We start from the raw sequence: 21,246 nt of genomic DNA, 5'->3' as shown, positions 1-21,246 counted from the left end.
TTCTCTAGATGACATGTCCATCATGGGCCTCCTGCACTGCCACAATGATGCCACCCGAAGGTTGCAGGAACAGCAACTCATATTCTGCCTGGGAACCCTGCAGCCTAATGGTATCAATGTGGACTTCACCAGTTTCAAAATCTCCCCTTCCCCTACTGCATCCCTAAACCAGCCCAGTTCATCCCCTCCCCCCACTGCACCACACAACCAGCCCAGCTCTTCCCCCCCCACCCACTGCATCCCAAAACCAGTCCAACCTGTCTCTGCCTCCCTAGCCGGTTCTTCCTCTCACCCATCCCTTCCTCCCACCCCAAGCCGCACCCCCATCTACCTACTAACCTCATCCCACCTCCTTGACCAGTCCGTCTTCCCCACCTATACTCTCTCCACCTGTCTTCTTTACTCTCCATCTTCGGTCCGCCTCCCCCTCTCTCCCTATTTATTCCAGAACTCTCACCCCATCCCCCTCTCTGATGAAGGGTCTAGGCCTGAAACGTCAGCTTTTGTGCTCCTGAGATGCTGTTTGGCCTGCTGTGTTCATCCAGCCTCACATTTTATTATCCATAATATGGTAGAGTTCAGTCTGCAGTTTGAAAGAGAGAAGGCAAAATCGGATGTAATGGTGTTACAGTTAAATACAGGGGCATGAGAGAGGAATTGACGAAAATCAACTGGAAGCAGAGCCTAGCGGGGAAGACAGTGGAGCAACAATGACAGGAGTTTCTGGATGTAATTGAGGACACAGTACAGAGTTTCATCCCAAAGAAAAGAAAGTTTATCTGGGGTGGGATTAGACAGCCATGGCTGACAAAGGAAGTCAGGAAATGTATCAAAGAAAAAGAGACAGCCTATAAAGTGGCCAAGAGCACTGGGAAATCAGAAGATTGGGAAGGCTACAAAAACAAACAGAGGATAACAAAGAGAGCAATAAGGAAGGAGAGGATCAAATATGAAGGTAGGCTAGCTAGTAATATTAGAAATGATAGTAAAAGCTTCTTTCAATACATAAGAAACAAACAAAAGACAAAAGTACACATTGGGCCACTCCAAATTGACGCTGGAAGGCTAGTGACGGGAGATAAGGAACTAGCTGAAGAACTTAATAAGTACTTTGCGTCAGTCTTCACAGTGGAAGACATGAGTAGTGTGCCAACAATTAGGGAGAGTCAGGGGGCAGAGATGAGTATGGTAGGCATTACAAAAGAGAAAGTGCTAGAAAAGCTAAAAGGGCTAAAAATTGTTAAATCTCCTGGCCCCGATTGGCTACACCCTAGAGTTCCGAGGGATGTAGCTGAGGAAATAGCAGAGGCTTTGGTTGTGATCTTTCAAAAGTCACTGGAGTCTGGGAAAGTCCCAGATGATTGGAAATTTGCTGTTGTAACCCCCTTGTTTAAGAAAGGATCAAGGCAAAAGATGGAAAATTATAGGCCCATTAGCCTAACCTCGGTTGTTGGTAAAATTCTAGAATCCATTGTTAAGGATGAGATTTCTAAATTCCTGGAAGTGCAGGGTCGGATTAAAACAAGTCAGCATGGGTTTAGTGAGGGGAGGTCGTGCCTGACAAATCTGTTAGAATTCTTTGAAAAGGTAACAAGTATGTTAGACCAGGGAAACCCACTAGACATTATCTAGAGGCTGCTGAGCAAGGTGAGGGCCCATGGTGTTCGAGGTGAGCTACTGGCTTGGATTGAGGATTGGCTGTCTGACAGAAGGCAGAGAGTTGGGATAAAAGGCTCTTTTTCGGAATGGCAACCAGTGACGAGTGGTGTCCTGCAGGGTTCAGTGTTGGGACCGCAGCTGCTCACCTTATACATTAATGATCTGGATGAAGGGACTGGGGGCATTCTGGTGAAGTTTGCTGATGATACGAAGTTAGGTGGACAGGCAGGTAGTACTGAGGAGGTGGGGAAGCTGCAGAAAGATTTAGACAGTTTAGGACAGTGGTCCAGGAAATGGCTGATGAAATTCAACGTGAGCAAATGCGAGGTTTTGCACTTTGGAAAAAAGAATACAGGCATGGACTATTTTCTAAACAGTGAGAAAATTTGTAAAGCAGAAGTACAAAGGGATCTGGGAGTGTTGGTCCAGGATTCTCTAAAAGTTAACTTGCAGGTAGAGTCTATGGTTAAGAAAATGAATGTAATGTTGTCGTTTATCTCAAGACGGTTGGAATATAAAAGCAGTGATGTGCTTCTGAGACTTTATAAAGCTCTAGTTAGGCCCCATTTAGAATACTGTGTCCAATTTTGGGCCCCACACCGCAGGAAGGACATACTGGCCCTGGAGCGTGTCCAGCGGAGATTCACACGGACGATCCCTGGAATGTTAGGTTTAATGTATGATGAACGGCTAAGGATCCTGGGATTGTATTCATTAGAGCTTGGAAGGTTGAGGGGAGATCTAATAGAAATTTACAAGATAATGTATGGCTTAGAAAGGGTGGACGCTGGGAAGTTGTTTCCGTTAGGGGGGGAGACTAGGACCCGTGGGCACGGACTTAGAATTAGAGGGGGTAAATTTAAAACTGAAATGAGACGACATTTCTTCAGCCAGAGAGTGGTGGGCTTGTGGAATTCATTGCCACGGAGTGCAGTGGAGGCTGGGATGTTAGATGCCTTCAAGGCAAGATCGATAGATTCTTGATCTTGCAAGGAATCAAGGGCTACAGGGACAGTGCGGGTAAGTGGAGTTGAAATGCCCATCAGCCATGATTTAAATGGTGGAGTGGACTTGATGGGCTGAATGGCCTTACTTCCACTCCTACATCTTATGGTCTTATGGTCTAAGGCATCAGTAGGATGAGGTGCAGCTTTTGAAAGTCTGGAATCCATTTTGCCAGTTCTTCCATTCTGCTCTCAACTGCAGAATCCATCAGATTTGATAATCAGTGTTACTTCTGCCTTGCAATCAAGTTGTGGCTAATTGTCATGTTTGCCCATTTTGGCTGGTCAAGAAACCTGGAAATAATCTAGCGACAGAGTCGCTGAGTTTTTAAAAAAAAAAGGCCCCGATGGAGGATCTTCATTTATTTCTGGATTCTCAATCTTTCCGGGTCTCAGATTGCTGGGAAGTCAAAATATCGTCCCTTATCTCTGTAATTAAGCTGCTGTGATGATGTTTGAACCAAGCTTATGATAACGTCTGAAGTCAAGTGGTCCTGGCAGCAACCAAACTTAGAAGCTGTGAACAGGTTATTGGAGTGTTAGTGCCACTTAAGAATGCAGTTGAGGATACTATCTAATACTGTTCTATAGGTTAAGGGTTGACTGATTTGTAGCTAATTGTCTGGATTGTCCTGCTTGTCTTGACAGGGCATATATAAGGAATTTTCCGCACTGCCAAGTAGATATCAGTTTTAAGGCTGTAATGGAATAGCTAAACTAACTCTAAGTCACACATCTCCAAAACTAAATTTGGAAAGCTCTTAGAATCTCTACCTTTGGTGTGTACACTGCACAGTCATTTTTTGATGTCACCAGCATCTTCCATTGTGCAAACCTCAGGAGGAAATCATAAAAGTCACCCACTTGGCAAGCTTTCCTTTGTTCATGAGAAAGGAAGGCCACCCTGGCATTCGTCCTAGGAAACTTGTGTAGCTACTCTTATTGTCATCCTGTCAAAAATAACTTAGAATCCTTAGTCTCAAATCATAACAATTACCAAGAAAAGGTTCCACAGGAAATTGGATTGATCATAGTTATACACTGTTGCAATTTTTTTCCTGCTCTTTTCCAGTGTGGCTTCGAGAAGGGGACATTGCTTGTAATCTTGTTGCATCATTACAGTTTCTAAATCATATTTCAGCTAATATATAAAAACTAGAACTTATGTAATGAACTTCGCACTAAATAAAATTATGATTTATAGAGAGGTGCTGCCAGCTATTCTGTACGCTGAAGACTCGGAATTAGGAAATAAATGATTTACCAGTTATACTCAAATAATTATACGCAGATACTGGTGTAAATAATGCAACTTGTTTATCACTGTGTTTCTGGGGTTGGGGAGTAAATTGTGAAAGAGTTAACTATTTTAATCAGCAGGTATATTCTGAAGATTCGCTTACTGGCCTTTGTAGATCAGGACCAACTGATTTCGGAGTTTTCTCTTGATTGACAAAATGGTAGAGTGAGATGAAGCTTGAAGAAGCAGGCTCAGTGCACCAAGTAGGCACATTCATACTTTGAGACTTAACATGTTCCTCCTTTCCACCACCTCATTTAACTGTTCCATCACTTCTATGTTGCCAGACCGTTTGTATGACACAAAGCACTTCTGGAATTTTGGCAATGTTTTCTAATCAACCTGTTGAGAGATGTTATTGCATACCACTGATGCAGGTGGGATTGAACCCAGCCCTTCTGGCTGTGAGGTAGGGATATTATCACTGTGCCACAGGCCATCTCTGGAATGTTGTCATTGTCCCCACATAAGTGAGAATGGGTAACCCCTGGAATGAGGGTTGATATGTACTCTTCTAGAAATGCTTTAATAATGTGGAAAAATTTACTTTTAATGAATTATTAACTCAAAAAGCAAAATTAAGTGTGCGTAATAATTAATATTGCTAGGGCAGTTACAGCCAAAGTTCGCAAGAAGAACTTTAGATAGCAATAGACAGTCTGCCATACCTCAGAAATAACATTTCTTGACTAGTCCTAGCAATGTATGTTTTAAACGGTTGGCCAGCATGAAGTTATGAGATTGCATGAAATGAGGGGATAATGATACATTTGCATGCTATTTGTAGTTATAATTTAAAATAATGAAAGCGTCTGATGGTAGTGCAAATGATAGCGCTCTAATGACTTGTGCTCCTGGCACCTGGTTCTGCCTTTCCAATTTCATGGGTTGCCCACTGTAATGAGCAAGTGTGGCCTCAGACTGCATTGGCTGAATTATCCTCTTCCTGTTAGGTGGTAACTCTAAGCTGTTTATTTTCTAAAGTAAACGTTCCCATTTGAACCAATACCTTTCCTTTTTCTTTGTGGCAGCACAATCCAATTTGTAAATGCTGATCATCTGTTTAGAGTTTTATTTTTGTCATTGCACCACACAGGATATGTCGCAAAAGTAAAAGTTCTGCGCAATTTCAAAGAAATGGGAAGTAAAGTTTTTGCCAAATGTGGAGAAAGTGCAATTTTAAAAAATCTATTTGGAAGATATGTGGTTAGAGTACATAGTAAAAAGCACATAAACTTCTTGGCCATTCTTTGCTATGGTACATGTGAAATACTGAAATATTTGATGCAAAATGCTGCTTGTGATCAGTTTCTCAATCATGAATTTTGCTGCTTTATTGTTTCCTCATTCGTTATGAGAACACTGGGAGGTAAAATATTTATAGCTAATTTTTTCAGCCAGATAGTTGATTGGCTCCTGACAAGTACTATTTCAACTAATTACCAATTTCTGTGCAAGATCTCTTGTGACATAATATCTCAAAAGATGAGTCTCATCGCGTCTTACTTTTGAGATACACTTATGAGTGCATTTTTTGTGATGTTGGTAAGGTTTTAAAGTTCTCACACAGCAAGATGGATACTTTTGTATACTTTTATCCACTCATGGATACTTTCGTCCACAGAACAAAAGCCCTGTTATAATTTCTGATTACTGACAATTTTGAGCAAGTCAAAAAACCAGTTACAACTATCCACTTACTCAACTGCTTCACACATTAACTTTCTAAACAGTGGAAGACAGGCTGATATATTAAAACTATGAGCTGAGAGCCTGATTGTAGACAATACAACCGTCATACAAAATAGAGCCAAATTTAAAATTCCATTGATTCAGAAGATTCTTAATATTGCCACATTGTTTCATGCAGGTCTCGCCAATGAGCCCTTCTTAACTTTTTCCATTCCTCTTGGAGCCCTGTCACTGCTTTAATGAAAGACACATATGATATTTAATGTAAATGAGATTGTGATCCACAGTCCTTCTTGTCCATCCATGACATCTTTATGGTGTTCAAAGGTGCTCCTTTCAATCATCCCATGTTTGTCCTCTGTACTTTTCGCAACTAGCAATTGTGCTATCTGACTGCTTACTCATGGGTAGACAGGGACCTCTTTCAAATTAACTTCACTATTACTGAAGCTTCTCAGCAAAAACTTGACACTCTAGATCTGATTCCATTTCCCTCACTAGTTGTGAGTTCAGGTTTAATGCAATGGTGTACATGTTGTACATGAACGATGCATCAAAAAGCCTAGATTTTCTATCTCCACATTATCCATTTCTGACTCTAACACAAATGAAACACCAGAACAAAATTGGAGAAGGAGTAGGCCATACGACCCATTAGGGTTATTTCACCACTCAATGTGATCATGGCTGATCCTCAATTTCAGCTCCACTTTCCCACCCACATCCCATATCCCTTGATTCCATCTACTCCCAGCCTTAAATGTAGTCGATGAGGTAGATCCATAACGTACTGGAGAAGAGAATTGTAAAGATTTACAACCTTTTGAAGGAAGAAATTCCTCCCCATCTCAAGAAACACTAGTGGATGTGCAGCTCAGGCAATCACTGTACCGTACAAATCTAAGCTGTATAAATCTGCTTATCCGTCACAGAATGACCACATTCCTGCTGCTACCACCAGCAGCACTCTGCAAGTGACCTCAATGTTGCCTTTTACCCAGCTCAGTGCAGATCAAAGACCAGCAAGGCTTTCTGCAGTCTCTCCATTGAAAGTCAGCCAGCTCATTCCAACAGTACATAATTAACTGTAAAGTGCTTTAGCATGTCCCAAGGTCACAATAAATGTTATATAAATGCAAGGGTGCTTTTCATTTGGACTTGAGTTGAGGCACCCTTATTTTGATGCTTCAACTTAAAAAAATTAATATCACTTTTTAAATTCTTTCTCAAGATTTAGGCATTACTAGCAAGGTCAACATCTGTTGCCCATCACTAATTGTCCTGGAAATGAGTCATTTTCTAGGCCACTTCAGAAGGCAGTGAAGAGTCAACCACATTGCTGTGGGACTGAAGTCACACATAGGCCAGACCAAGTAAAGATATCACATTTTATTTCCTTAAACGACATTAGTAAGCCAAATGGGTTTTTATGACAATCAATGATGGCTTTTATGGCCACTATTATTGGAACTGGCTTTTTTATTTCAGATTTATGAATTGAGTTCAGCTTCCATCAGCTGCCATAGTAGGATTTGAACCTATATCCCCACAACACTTACCTGGGCCTAGGGAATGCCAGTCGATTACACTGCTAACTCCACCTCTTCCTTTAGGCTTTCTCTTCCAGGTGCCATGGGCTGGACAGATGGAAATTCTTGGTTATTGTCTAAAGATAAATGTACAAGGAGAGGATTGGACTGAGGGGAGTGAGTCAGGTGAGTGGAAAACAACAGGCACATGACTAGATCATCCTCTGACTGAAAACCGTCCTAAATGTTGGCAAAGGGTAAAATGGGATTTGAGAAATGAAGAACACAGAACCTAACCTTTCTGAACAGCTTGATAACATTTGAAGAAGCAGATGCAATAATTATGCCAACAACATACACAAGCTGTGCTTGGCCTCTGCCAGTTTGTGATGCTGTTGTCAACTTCTGCAAGGAAGTGGGGAAACTATCAGTGAGTGTGTTGTGAACAGAGATAATGGGAACTGCAGATGCTGGAGAATCCAAGATAACAAAGTGTGGAGCTGGATGAACACAGCAGGCCAAGCAGCATCTGTTTTGGTAATGTTTCCAACAGAGCAGCGTAACTGAAAGCTTATGAAATCTGTGCGCTGTAGGTATGAGGCTTATAGTAGATAAATCTTTAAGCTTGAAGTGGTGCATACAAATGTTAGGCACAAGCCCTGATTGTAAGAGATTATTGCTGAGTGATAGGGGTGGGGTACATTAAGCGGTGTGTGAGGTTTGTGGGTTGGCTGCTGAAAGATTGCATTTGAAGATGTTTTGACAGACCTTGACTGCCTGTGTGAACTCTTACAGACTCACGGACTATATCCAGGTCCCTGGGCCAGACTTGTGGCAATGTTCTCCGTTCCCACTTTCTTCAATTTCCTTTCTGAGACCTTCTAGCTCTTTGCACAAATGTCCCTCTTCTTTTCGATCTCTTGCATTATCCACTTCTTAGCTGCACCTTAGAACCTAGGAAATCCATCTCTGCTCTATTGTTCCATTGTGCAAGCTTCTTTCTCAGATGCTGTCCATTCACGCTAGCATTTCCTGCATCTAGAATGCACCTGCTTTTTAAGTGGTCAGTTTTAAGAAATGCAGGCTAACTTATATTGGCGCTGAGCAAAGTTGAGCAGTCTGCTAACCTATAACCACATAGCAGTATGATTTATGGTGAGCTGCATACAAGGGAGCACAAATTTTGCATGTTGATTTAGATGCCTTCATCAGGCACACACAGGGTAATTCCATATCTTGATCCATACAATTGCTCATTGGCTTTATCACTTTTTAAACAAAACTCAGCATCTGCAAGGTACACTACAGTATAATCTGAAATATATAATTTGACAATGTAGAGTTATCCCACTGTTGGGTACAAATAGCATTCATCTGATCCTTTTTTCTCTTGCAACCTGTGAAGTGCAGTAATTATTGCTACTGTTACATATTAACTGATTCAATCCACTGATATATTTCATAAAGTTTGCACTGTAGAGTCAGGGACCTGGCCACAGATACTACCTGTCAGCATGAAAAAATTTGAGAGAAAATCAAATTTTAGTGCAATTCTGAACAAACACTAACTGATTAACATTGAAATAGTTTAATATGATTATTATTTATTTAAGCCTGAGGAACAAAGCTGGCTGGATTTGAACTCATCTCAGCAGTTTTCTTGCTGGTGGATTAGTTTAAACAAATGTTTGTTTCTTGCAGCTTGATTTATGAGTATCATCTAAAAGATATGCCTGTTGGGAATAAAATGAATAAAATAAAATGAATTTATTTTCAAAAATACTGCACAGCTGTTGTTAATGATTACGACAGAGCCTTATGTTTAACAACGCAGTGTATGTGCCAATACAGCAGGTCAAAAGTTAATCACTAAATTGCAAATATTCAGTTCATGTTTGCAGCTTAAATTCAGAAGGGAAGTGCAAGGGCAGTAACAGCAATTTCATCAGCATTGACGTAGTATTGAGTAACATAGAACATAATCCTAAAATCTTGCCACATGCGGGTGTACAATGCAATGCCATTACTATACTTGCTTTATAATTGTAAATTATGTGTAGAAAATATTGTGTTCCAAGGAACAGTGTCATGACAGAAAGAAATGAAACACAATTGATTCAGACCCATAGGTCTGCGCAACGAAGGATGGCATACTTCTCATAATAAGCAATACAGAGCAGATGAGGAAGATGCGAATGGAACTATTCTCTGAGCAAAGCTACAGAGGATGTTGATTGCTGATGAGACAAATTAGAACATGTGCTTTTATATTTGAAAAATTACACCTTACAATGATATTAATGGACCCTACCCACATTTAACACCCTGAAAATGAGCTTTTAATTTTCAGATTTATGAGGTGGCAGATCACTATGCAGTCTAAGAATACTTGCCAGTTGAATCATGTAGAAAGTGTTCGCTGACTGCCGTATATTATTTATGTAAAATTAGAGACAGGTTTTTTTTGTGTCAATTCTCTGCCAGGAATTAGTTTCTTCTCCCCAAATTATTTTCATATAATATCCTTTGGAGCCAACATCAGACATCTTAATCACATATGTCTGGAACATATGGAGAAGAAAGCATATAGATGAACTCACAGCAAGACTCATGTAATTGCTTTCTTTATAAGTTGTTATGAAATGCTCACGAAGAGCAGGATGTTATAAAATAATAGGGTTTCTGAGAGTCTTAATAGGGCACCAAGTATCTATGGCCACTTCCCACTCCACTGTTTACCTACCCCAAGCTTTCAAAAACTATTCACTAAAGCACTAAGCGAGTTCTGATCCGTAAAAATCTTATTTATCAACAGAGCATAATGCTAGTGTTACAAGAACAATCTGAGGCAAAGTTCATATTACATTATGTTTTAATCATTGATTTGAAAATTGCTATTCACCATTAGTGAAAGAAAAAAAATCTTTGCCAGTTATTGAATTTTAACATTCAAGAGAAAACAGACTTTATTCAAGAAAAGTTAACTGAAGAAAAATAATTGATATCAGGAGCAATTTGGAGATAGAACTTGTGGTGAGTACCTGCAGAGAGAAGTAGACACACACATGCTGGATTGGAGGCAGTCACTCTATCGTAACATTATGAATATTTATCCTCCTATAAAAAGTAGAACACAGGGAGCTTGGATTCTTGGATTTATTAGGGATATGTGATTGGGAATATTGCCATCCAATGGTGCTTCTGGATGCATCTACAGTGACACAGTTTAGAAAAGAATGGTTGAATTTCTTTATTCTATTTCAGATGTTCACATCCACCATTGCAGGAAAATGTGGTCATTCTTAAAATAGATCAGTTGTATAGCAGGAAGAAATACACCTGGTATATTGACCACATGATGTTATGACTCCTCTCTTACACCCAGCTAGCAATGAATAATTGTCTGTTCCTCCTGTGAAAACAGACTTAGCCACAATGTTGGGCTTTGTAATGCTGAATGGATGGTGCTATGGAAGCCCAACAATGATAAAATACTGAGGGATCATTCCCCAAGAACTTCTGGTATGGTTCCTTCTGATGAACCATGATTTGAAGGTTGACAGCATGGCTGCCCATGCGTATGCTGGAATATGCAGAACAGGCAGCTTTGGACATTGGTCAGAGTTTAACACTGACTGCTTATCTAACCACCTATTGTAGATTTCACCAGTCCAAATAACACCTTCTCTTAAGCATATGCAAATGAATGTACATTCAGCTTATGACAGCCAATTCCCGCAGTGCTGTTTAAAGTTGTCACCATTCAGTTCACAGATGTTTTTGACTATGTGCTTGCTGCTCTGGAACTACTGGAAGTAGCATGTTGTTGGAGAAGTTAATAAAAGTTTTTTTTAAATCAGAAGGCAGTGTCCTGGAAGTCTGAAAGGAGCAGTGCAGTTTTAAATGGACTCTGAGTGCAATGCTTGCTGCAATCACTGGGGTCAAAATTGCAGGTCTCCTTAGACTGTGCATGTTAGGGAGTTTGACAGAGGCAGCAGAGAGTAGGGAGGAAAGGAAAAAGAGCTTTAAGCAGGAAATTTCACCAATACAACACCCCTACCCCTCCCCAAGTGTCCTCAGGGAGCACTGTCTTCTCTGCACCTCAGCCAGTGTCCGAGAGAGTTTCAGCAAGGAGGTGATCATAGAATTGTATCACCTGCTGTCAAAGTCACTATAGCCTCAATTTCTACACCAGGATGGAGCTATTGATATCACCAACACCTCTTAGTACACTGTCTGTCACCACATCTGCCATCTGGGAACCCATGAGGACCTGTATTCTGAGAGAGAGGGCTTCATTATTGATCCAGACCAGAATAAAATGCTACATAGTTGTCTAGCTTGCTTTTTTTTCAGACCTGTCTTTCAATGAGATAGCAAGAACTGTAGATGCTGGAGTCAGAGATAACAAAGTGCGGAGCTGGAGGAACACAGTAGAAGTAGAATCCAAAATGTCAGGTTTCCTGTTAATCTGATGCTGCCTGGCTTGCTGCGTTCCTCCAGCTCCATGCTTTGTGATCTATAATAAACGTTGTTTCCTCTACTTTTGCAGAACAAGAAGTGAAGAGCAAAGAAGCGGCAAGGGGCAAGGGAACGTTGCATGTTCATAGCCCTTTGAAGGGCTAGTGCTTGGCATTATTGATACAAACATCAGTGAGGTTTTGGCAACTTCACTCTTATCGTGCAATTTGTGAAGGTGAAGGCGGTGTAACCACAAGCATCTTGCTTTCTTCCCATCTCAAATCTATCATTCCTATCCTCCCATCATGAACCTGTGGTAGCCATGGTGTGGAAGTGCTGGTGTTGGACTGGAGTGGACAAAGTCAGAAGCTACACAACACCAATTTATAGTCCAACATGTTTATGTGAAATTACAAACTTTCGGAGCACTGCTCCTTCGTTTGGTGAAGTGTTTAAAAGCTTGTGATTTCAAATACACCTACTGGTCTGCAACCTGCTGTTGTGTGACTTCTGACTATAAACTTGTGCTTTTGGATTGCTAAAAATGACTGTCTGGTCAGCCGTTGGTTCCTGAGAATGAAGGTCCAGCAAAAGATCACACCTTTGAGAAAGAAGAACCTTTACATGATTTGACACTTGCTAGCTTCAACTGTGGCAAGGCATACACTTTAGAATGTAATATTGGTTAAGATCTGCACGTGGCAAGTCACCAGACCAGCGTCGCACGTGTGCTAGCAAGGTCCAAACCAGAGCCTGGAGGACTCAGATGAAGAGATTGATGGGGTAGCATATAGAGAAGATAATGGACATCAGCTGAGATCATAACAAATCTCTTTGGCTACTTGTTTCTACTGTCTCTAGTATATGTTTGGGGGGGTTTCCTGTATAGATGTAGAATGATAATCTCTATTTCTCTCTCCTTTTTATACCTCCAGTACTAAGACTTCCAGCTCTCCATCTTAAAATCTAGGAGCCCTCCTTTAAAACCTAGGAGACACCAACACCTTCCACCCCAACCTTCAGTTCACCTGGGCCATCTCCAGCACATCCCTCACCTTCCTGGACCTCTCAGTCTCCATCTCAGGCAACCAGCTTGTAACTGATGTCCATTTCAAGCCCACCGACTCCCACAGCTACCTAGAATACACCTCCTCCCACCCACCCTCCTGCAAAAATTCCATCCCCTATTCCCAATTCCTCCGCCTCCGCCGCATCTGCTCCCACGATAAGACATTCCACTCCCGCACATCCCAGATGTCCAAGTTCTTTAAGGACCGCAACTTTCCCCCCACGGTGATCGAGAATGCCCTTGACCGCGTCTCCTGCATTTCCCACGACACATCCCTCACACCCCGCCCCCGCCACAACCGCCCCAAGAGGATCCCCCTCGTTCTCACACACCACCCTACCAACCTCCGGATACAACGCATTATCCTCCGACACTTCCGCCATTTACAATCCGACCCCACCACCCAAGACATTTTTCCATCCCCTCCCCTGTCTGCTTTCCGGAGAGACCACTCTCTCTCCGTGACTCCCTTGTTCGCTCCACACTGCCCTCCAACCCCACCACACCCGGCACCTTCCCCTGCAACCGCAGGAAATGCTACACTTGTCCCCACACCTCCTCCCTCACCCCCATCCCATGCCCCAAGATGACATTCCACATTAAGCAGAGGTTCACCTGCACATCTGCCAATGTGGTATACTGCATCCACTGTACCCGGTGCGGCTTCCTCTACATTGGGGAAACCAAGCGGAGGCTTGGGGACCGCTTTGCAGAACACCTCCGCTCAGTTCGCAACAAACAACTGCACCTCCCAGTCGCAAACCATTTCCACTCCCCCTCCCATTCTCTTGATGACATGTCCATCATGGGCCTCCTGCACTGCCACAATGATGCCACCCGAAGGTTGCAGGAACAGCAACTCATATTCCGCCTGGGAACCCTGCAGCCATATGGTATCAATGTGGACTTCACCAGTTTCAAAATCTCCCCTTCCCCTACTGCATCCCTAAACCAGCCCAGTTCATCCCCCCCCCCCACTGCACCACACAACCAGCCCAGCTCTTCCCCCCCACCCACTGCATCCCAAAACCAGTCTAACCTGTCTCTGCCTCCCTAACCGGTTCTTCCTCTCACCCATCCCTTCCTCCCACCCCAAGCCGCACCCCCAGCTACCTACTAACCTCATCCCACCTCCTTGACCTGTCCGTCTTCCCTGGACTGACCTATCCCCTCCCTACCTCCCCACCTACACTCTCTCCACCTATCTTCTTTACTCTCCATCTTCGGTCCGCCTCCCCCTCTCTCCCTATTTATTCCAGTTCCCTCCCCCCATCCCCCTCTCTGATGAAGGGTCTAGGCCCGAAACGTCAGCTTTTGTGCTCCTGAGATGCTGCTTGGCCTGCTGTGTTCATCCAGCCTCACATTTTATTATCTTGAAATCTCCAGCATCTGCAGTTCCCATTATCTCAGACTCTATTACTCCATTGCTATAGTATCTTGCCTCTCAAAAATTCCTTTACAATCACTTGCTTTAATGCATCTTCCTTTTAAGAGTTACGGACTAACTTAGAGAATGTTGGCACCCTAGAATATTTACATCAATTGAGATGTGTGACAATCATGAAATTTGAGCAAGCAGAATGAACTTTACACAATGCCTGCATCACTTCCACCGGAAGTGGGCTAATCTTGCACCCACTAATGGACCTTATCAATGTTTTCCTACGTGATGATTTGTGACAATGTATATCTTGGCCTATACTAGTAATATTTTGGTCTGTGTCATAACCTTTTGATATCATTGTTAGTGAGTCAAGTTGTAACATTTCACTCTAGAGTGACCCTTCAGGAAATGAAAATGCAAATGAGCCAAGTACCTAGATAGAGTCACATTATCACAGGCTTTCTGCACTGCAGCACTGAAGGCACATGCTGTGTCTAGGGATTATTCTGCACTGTGTATATTGTTTTAAGCTATTTAAACACCCCAGAGATTTTCTAGTAAATGGAATCTATGTAACTCATTTGTGTTCGGTTTAGATAACACAAGAAAAATATTACTATATAATGCATACTGGTATTTCTTTAAAATACATAACCTAGAAGAATCAGGTTTAAAAGCCTGGAAGTCAAGGGATAGCAGTAAACAAAATATTACAATGATCTACAAGAGATAGCAAGAACTGCAGATGCTGGAGTCAAAGATAACACAGTGTGGAGTTGGAGGAACACAGCAGGCCGAGGAAGGGCCCTGACCCAAAATATCAACTTTCCTGCTCCTCTGATGCTGCCTGGCCAGCTGTGTTCTTCCAATTCCCCACTGTGTTAACTATTAGAATCATCTAGATGTTTCCACAGTACATCTGTGAAGAAAATAAGATTTCTTTGTCAGTTATGTGTGATAACAGATGGTAATGACGGGTTCCACAGATTCAATACTTTGGGTTTATCTGAAGTGGACCAGAAGGATTCCACAAAGATATGGAAAGTGCTAATAGGCCAGCTAGATTTAAGAGTGAACTTTAGAATTCATTGCTTAGAATTAATGCCCTATAGGCAAAAGTTACCACAAAAATCATTAGACCATTTTGTCATAAAGGCCAATGATTGGAAGTTTCCAGAGGTTGAATTAGGTGATTGCCTCGACACTATCAAAGTATTCATTAAGGGGTCCTTAAATATAACAACAGTTGATAGCGTTGATTTTTCTGCTAATGGACGGCACAGAATAAAAAACCATTGTAGCTAGACAATTGTAGCTATAAACACTAGGTCAGAATTCACATCACACCAGGTTATAGTCCAATAGCTTTATTTGAAATCACAAGCTTTTGGAGTGCTGCCCCTTTATCAAGTGAAGTGCAGAGAGGTACATAGGCGCAGAATATTTATCAAAAGACCATACGAACAACGTGAGTGGAGTGTCAACAGGTTGAATAATAAATCTCTGTAGGTGATTGAGGTGTCAGACAGTGTGAGTAAAGTGTCAACAGCTGAATAACAAGTGAAAGGGATGACCTATAATTAACTAACTGAGGCAAAGAGATAATTAAAAATAAGATGGTACTGGAGGCAAACCAGATGGCTGGAATAACATGATAGGTATAAGAGCCACATGTCAAGGTTCTCATATAAACATTGGGTACAACAAGCAGTACTTACAATGTTGTTTGTAAATAAAGCTCTGTGTCCTGTGTGATCTATTGCAATCACCACAAAGCGGTCTGACAAAGATCTGTGCAGAAGTGCAGTACAAAAGAATACTTGGCCTGCTCAGAGAAGAAATCTGGCCCCAAAGGTAGCCGGAAGCAATAGAAAGGCACAATGGAACAGAAGACAAATGCAGGGGTATGGCATCAGTAGCAAGGAATGCATCAGAGACCTGATAGCCTATAAGCTAATAGATGAATTTCACAGGAAGGCAGACCTAAATCAAGACGCAGAGAAGAATACCTTCCAGCCAGAGGTCAAATAAGCTTTGCACACTCTGAAAGTAATACGTTATGTGGACAAAGTCAGGCAAACAGAAGCTTCTGCTACAAGCAACATCATTTGCCCAAGGAAAACTGGCAAACACAGATTCAGAATTAAGACTGACACAGAGCTACTGGAAATACCCAACAGTCTGAATTTGAGATGGCATGTACTGGGAGCACTGAACTCAATAGTACAACTAACTACCTCTACCTAACTGCAGAAAAGGGGCTACCAATCCTTTCTATTGGTACAATTGCAATGCAATGCTGCTATGGTAATTCACGTAGAAACAATGGACACTTCACCTGATAGGCATAAACGGAACAACAGTGACAGGACTATCAGTGTCTGTGGCTCCTAACATTGTGATTCCTTGAGATCAACAAAGTAGACATGGTGGCAGAAGAGTCCAAGAATATTCTCACTACGTCTGTCTGGGACAGATAGCAATTGTACAAATCACAAACAGTTTGAAAATGATTTGCTACAAAGCACTGTTAACACTCCTGGACTGAGGACTTATGGTAAAATGAGAATGATATTGCCAAGCCTCCACCAATATTAAATTCTCTGAGTTACATGATTCACTTCCTGGCAAACAAGGGAGGATAAAATTGATGCATAGCCAGCACAAGAACTGTAATATCTCAAATACATTTCAGACAGAAGGTATAAGTAACACTGACACAATGGGAACGTGGTTAAATGCAGAGGTATCCAAAGTGCACAAAAAGTTCAGGTCTTATAAGTTTGTGGCACATAACAGAGGCATGATGAGGAGGAACAGAAGGAACAGCTGAGGAAAGTGTACAGTGACCATGATGGAACACCCCCAGACTACAGAAATGTGATAGAAGATCAGAGCAACAACAACACACAGACAATGTATTGGCAAACCAAGAACATTCAAGAGCGAAATCCATACATGCAGGAGCTTATGCCTCAACAAGGTCAAGAAGAGTAGTCAAAATACCAAAATGATGTATGGTCTCTTTGACTTCTCTACTTCTAAATTTCATAATCCTTATCTCTGCATTACTGAAGTTGCTATTACCCATGTATTTTTTTTAACTTGTGACACATAGGTGTGATCTTTGGAAATAAAAGTGGATGTAGTGTTATCACCTTTGGAGTGACACCAATTAGGAGATGAACATACAAATAAACCAAATACTTGGATGCTGTCATGTGAGCACAGGTCTCAGGCAGTCTACAGCACAGCAGTTCCAACACAGGTTGTGTCTATACATTATACTGTGTTGAGTTGTTTGCTTGCAAATAAACCAGCCAGAGATTTTCATCTAAACAGAATTCATGTACATCATTTATGTCACATTTAGACAACACAAGAAACATATCACATAAACATTAATCATTAAGTAACTCAACAGAAAATTCCCCAATTGATACAAATGTGCAGAAAAGATGAGAATTGAGATTTTGCAACTATATGGTGTGTATTATTGGATACTGGGCTAGTGACACCCACCTAACAGCTACAGGCACAAAGAAGTCAGTTAACTCAGCAGAAACCAGAAATTAAACATGAAATGTTCTTGATCTAAAAGCCATCATATAATATATGAAGCAAATTTATTCATGAATGTATCAACATTTTATGTAATTATGTTTACAGAGTTTTGATCTGTTGATATTTGGGAGCTCGCAGAGCCTGCTTTGGAAAATAGTTTGTTGTTAAAAAACAAAGCTCTGGTGAATTGAGGCAATATGTTTTCTCGACCCTTGCCTTTCTGTAGTCAACATCTCATATTTTAAAACAGGTTAAGATAAGAGATAGTCTTTGATAAGACCTACCTATACAAGCAGTCTGTTATTTATACAAATGGAGGCAGTTTGTAAAGGACACCAGAGTTTTGTTTTGTACACGGTCAATTCCTGTGAACTTTAGAGATTCATCAGCCAAGAAGCAGAAGTCAGTGAGTTCCTAACTGACAGCTCTTCAGGAAATCTACACAATAGGTCCTATTTCATGTTCCTGCTGTTAAATATCGAAGTTGGCAGCACCAAAGCTGAGAGCTGCGACAAAGGATTACATCTAAGGATTCTCTCGCACAGTGAAGATGGTGAGTAAAATTGACTTACTCTTATACAAATGAAAACTCTGGCAACAACTATGTAAAGCAGTATTAGCATTGCACAGTTCTGTTAGAGTTAGAACTGAAGTGAAGAGAGCAGTAAAAACACTGGTAACTCCTGAATTTGTTGAAGGAAATTAACTGTGACTGTTTACACATTGATAAAGCAAAAAAGGTCCACAGCCAAAAACACTTTCATTGGATATCCTCTAGGCAAATTAGTATACATATGTTACTAGCTCTTTGTAAAATCGTACAAAATTTGTAAAATTTTTGTATAATTTGATAATATAGCTGCATTAATTTGTCAATTGCAAAGGTATTTACTTATCAGTATACCTATTGAAAGTATTTACCTGGTATCTGGGTAATTGTTTTAGTGCAGTCTGAGTTCTATTAGTTAAGATCAAGAAATAATCTTTTCTTAAAAGACATCAAGTCAGTATTTTTGGTGCTGTTTATAGAGCACTGACCAGTTAGGATAACAGTGGAAGGTGTGGAGTCAAGAATAATTTGAGTTAGATCATCACATTTACATGAGGACAAATTGGGAATTCAAAACTAAAATTTCCAGATGTCAAGGATATTAAAACAAAGTAGGCAAGTAAGATTTCTGATGAATTTCAGGTACAGAATACAGTAGTGGACCAGATAGAATACAAGGGATGCTGTGGTGCAATTTGCGGGTAGAACTGAAAGCGTTTCTAAGAAGGCTGCAAAGGAAATGCAGAAAACAAAGTAACAAAAATAACCCCCAAATCTTTTATAATTACATAGAAAGTAAAAGAATTGTTAAAGTAATGGTGAATTTAATTTGGGGCAAGGAAGGAAAGTGTGTAATTATTTCACAAAATAATAAAACTAATGTTGCCATCAAGGAGGGTGAGTGGAGACATTGTATAGGATAAATATAGAAAGTAGATGCTAACTAGATTGGCCACTCAAAGTTAGTAAGTCAGCTGTTTCAGATGAGCTGCATTCTAGGTTAATGAAGGGAGGTAGAAGAAGCTCTGACTACAGTCTTTCAGTTATCTTTGGATATAGTGCCAGGGAACTGGAGAAATGCCAATGTTACTGCCTTGTAAATACAAAATGGAAAAGGGTTAAACTAGTCTAATTGCTGCCATGGAAAACTACTAGACCTGTGACCAAGTTAACTCTCACTTTACAAGGAATTGGTCAACAGGACAGTGAGTGGATTTCTGAAAGAGAAATCATGTCGCTCTAACTTGAGTGAGCTTTTTGGTGGTGTAACAGAGAGGTTCAGTAAAGCTAGTGCAATATATGTTGCAAAGTGAGCCTTCAAAAGTCATTGCTTAAAGTACCTGTACCTCACACTGGACATAATTTCAAAATGGAAGCATTTGGTGTTAAAGAGTCGGTAGTGATATGATGAATGGTAATTATCATGGTCGGGATGGAGAAAAGTGTACAGTGCAGTCCTGGGGTTTTTTTTGAATTGTTTCGTAGCAACTGAGAACTGGTAGTAGGCTAGCATTTGTTACCCACTGCTCAGTGCACTTAAATTGTGAGGTTTGCTCAGCTATTTTAGTGAGTAGTTAAGTTTTGAGTGTGATTTTGACAAGTCAAGTGGTCAAATGCATGGCAGGTGAAGTATAGTGTGAATGAATGTGAGGTTAATCATCTTGGTAGCAAAAGCAGAAAGCCAAATTATTATGTGAATGTTGACAGGATGGGAAAGTGGGGAGGCGCCTTGAGACCTGGTTGTTCCTATACACCAGTATAAGCATGTAGAAAGTAAGCATGCAGATGTAGCAAGTGGTGAAAAGGGCGAAGGATATGTTGGCCTTCATTGCAAGGGAATTTGAGTACTGCGTCTTGGTGGTTCCACAGCTGCTGTATTATATACAGTTTTGATCTCCTTATCGGAGATCTGGCTATCGTGGGAGTGAAATGGAGGATTACCAGATTGACTCCTGGAATGGCAGGACTGACATAGGAGGAGAGACTAGATTGGTTAGGATTATATTCACTGGAGTTTAGAAGACTGACGATGGAGGTGGGGTGGGAGGGATGCTCGTAGAAGCCTATAAAATTCAACCAGAACTAGACAGAGTTAATGTAGGAAAGATGACTGGGGAGTCCAGAACCAGGGTCGCTGACTCAGGATACAGAGTAAACTATTTAGGCCTGAGATGAGGAAAGCATTTCTTCACCGAGAGTTGTAAGCCTGTGGAATTCTCTGTCACAGAAAGACGGTGAGAGCAAAATATTTAATTTTCGAGAATGATTTAGATGTAGTCCTTAAAGCTTAAAGGATCAAAGGATAGAGGGAGAAAGTGGGATGAGGATATCGAGTAGAATGATCAGCCATGATCATATTGAATGGCAGAGGAAGTTCAAAGCCTACAACAGGCCTAATGCTTTACTTTTCTGCTGCATTCTAGGATTGGAGAATGCCTCCTTATAACATGTAGAGATGGGTAACTTTGTATTGCCAGAAAGCTTGGATGTGTTACATGCAGTCGCCTCACCAATAAGGCACTGCACAGGAGGCTGCTAAGTAAGCTAAGAATCCATAGTGTTAAGGGCAAGGTAGTGGCAGTGATAGAGGATTCACTATTTGAAAGAAGACAGAGAGTGGGGATAAAGGGCTCTTTTCCAGGATGGCAGCCAGTGACTATTGGAGTTCTGCAGGGGTCAGTGTTGGGACCACAACTATTCACACTAGACATTAACAATCTGGAGGAACTGAGGGCATTGTTGCTAAGTTTGCAGATGACTCAATGACAGGCGGAGGGGCAGATAGTGTTAATGCAGCAGGGAGGCAATTTTCCCTGGAGTGACGGAGGCTGAGGGGTGACTACATGGAGGTTTATAAAATCATGCGGGGCATGCATAGGTTGAGTAGCCAAGGTCTTTTCCCCAGGAGTGGGGGGATGTCCAACACTAGAGGACATATGTTTAAGCTGAGAGGAGAAAGATTTTAAAAGGACCTAAGGGACAATATTTTCACATAGAGGCTGATATGAGTCTGGAATCAGCTTCCAGAGCAAGT

At 41.3% G+C, this 21,246-nt stretch overlaps 1 protein-coding gene across 3 annotated transcripts in view; it reads left to right on the top strand.

Annotated features, from left to right (window-relative positions):
* Positions 1–21,246, top strand: part of LOC125456439 (E-selectin-like) — an 85,679-nt gene that overhangs the window by 11,977 nt on the left and 52,456 nt on the right. Inside the window, exon 1 of one of the 3 annotated variants that reach the window (XM_048539542.2) lies at positions 17,982–18,215. The exons of the other annotated variants lie outside the window; for them this stretch is intronic. Coding sequence (XP_048395499.1) covers positions 18,213–18,215 — 3 coding nt within the window. The 5' untranslated portion in view covers positions 17,982–18,212. Of the gene's footprint in view, positions 1–17,981; positions 18,216–21,246 lie in introns of those variants that run through there. 3 annotated transcript variants of the gene reach the window in all.

This window comes from Stegostoma tigrinum, chromosome 8 (assembly GCF_030684315.1).
Source record: "Stegostoma tigrinum isolate sSteTig4 chromosome 8, sSteTig4.hap1, whole genome shotgun sequence".
NCBI lineage: Eukaryota > Metazoa > Chordata > Chondrichthyes > Orectolobiformes > Stegostomatidae > Stegostoma > Stegostoma tigrinum.
The sequence above is the reverse complement of the archived record's forward strand: the minus strand, read 5'-3'. Positions and strand labels throughout refer to the sequence as shown.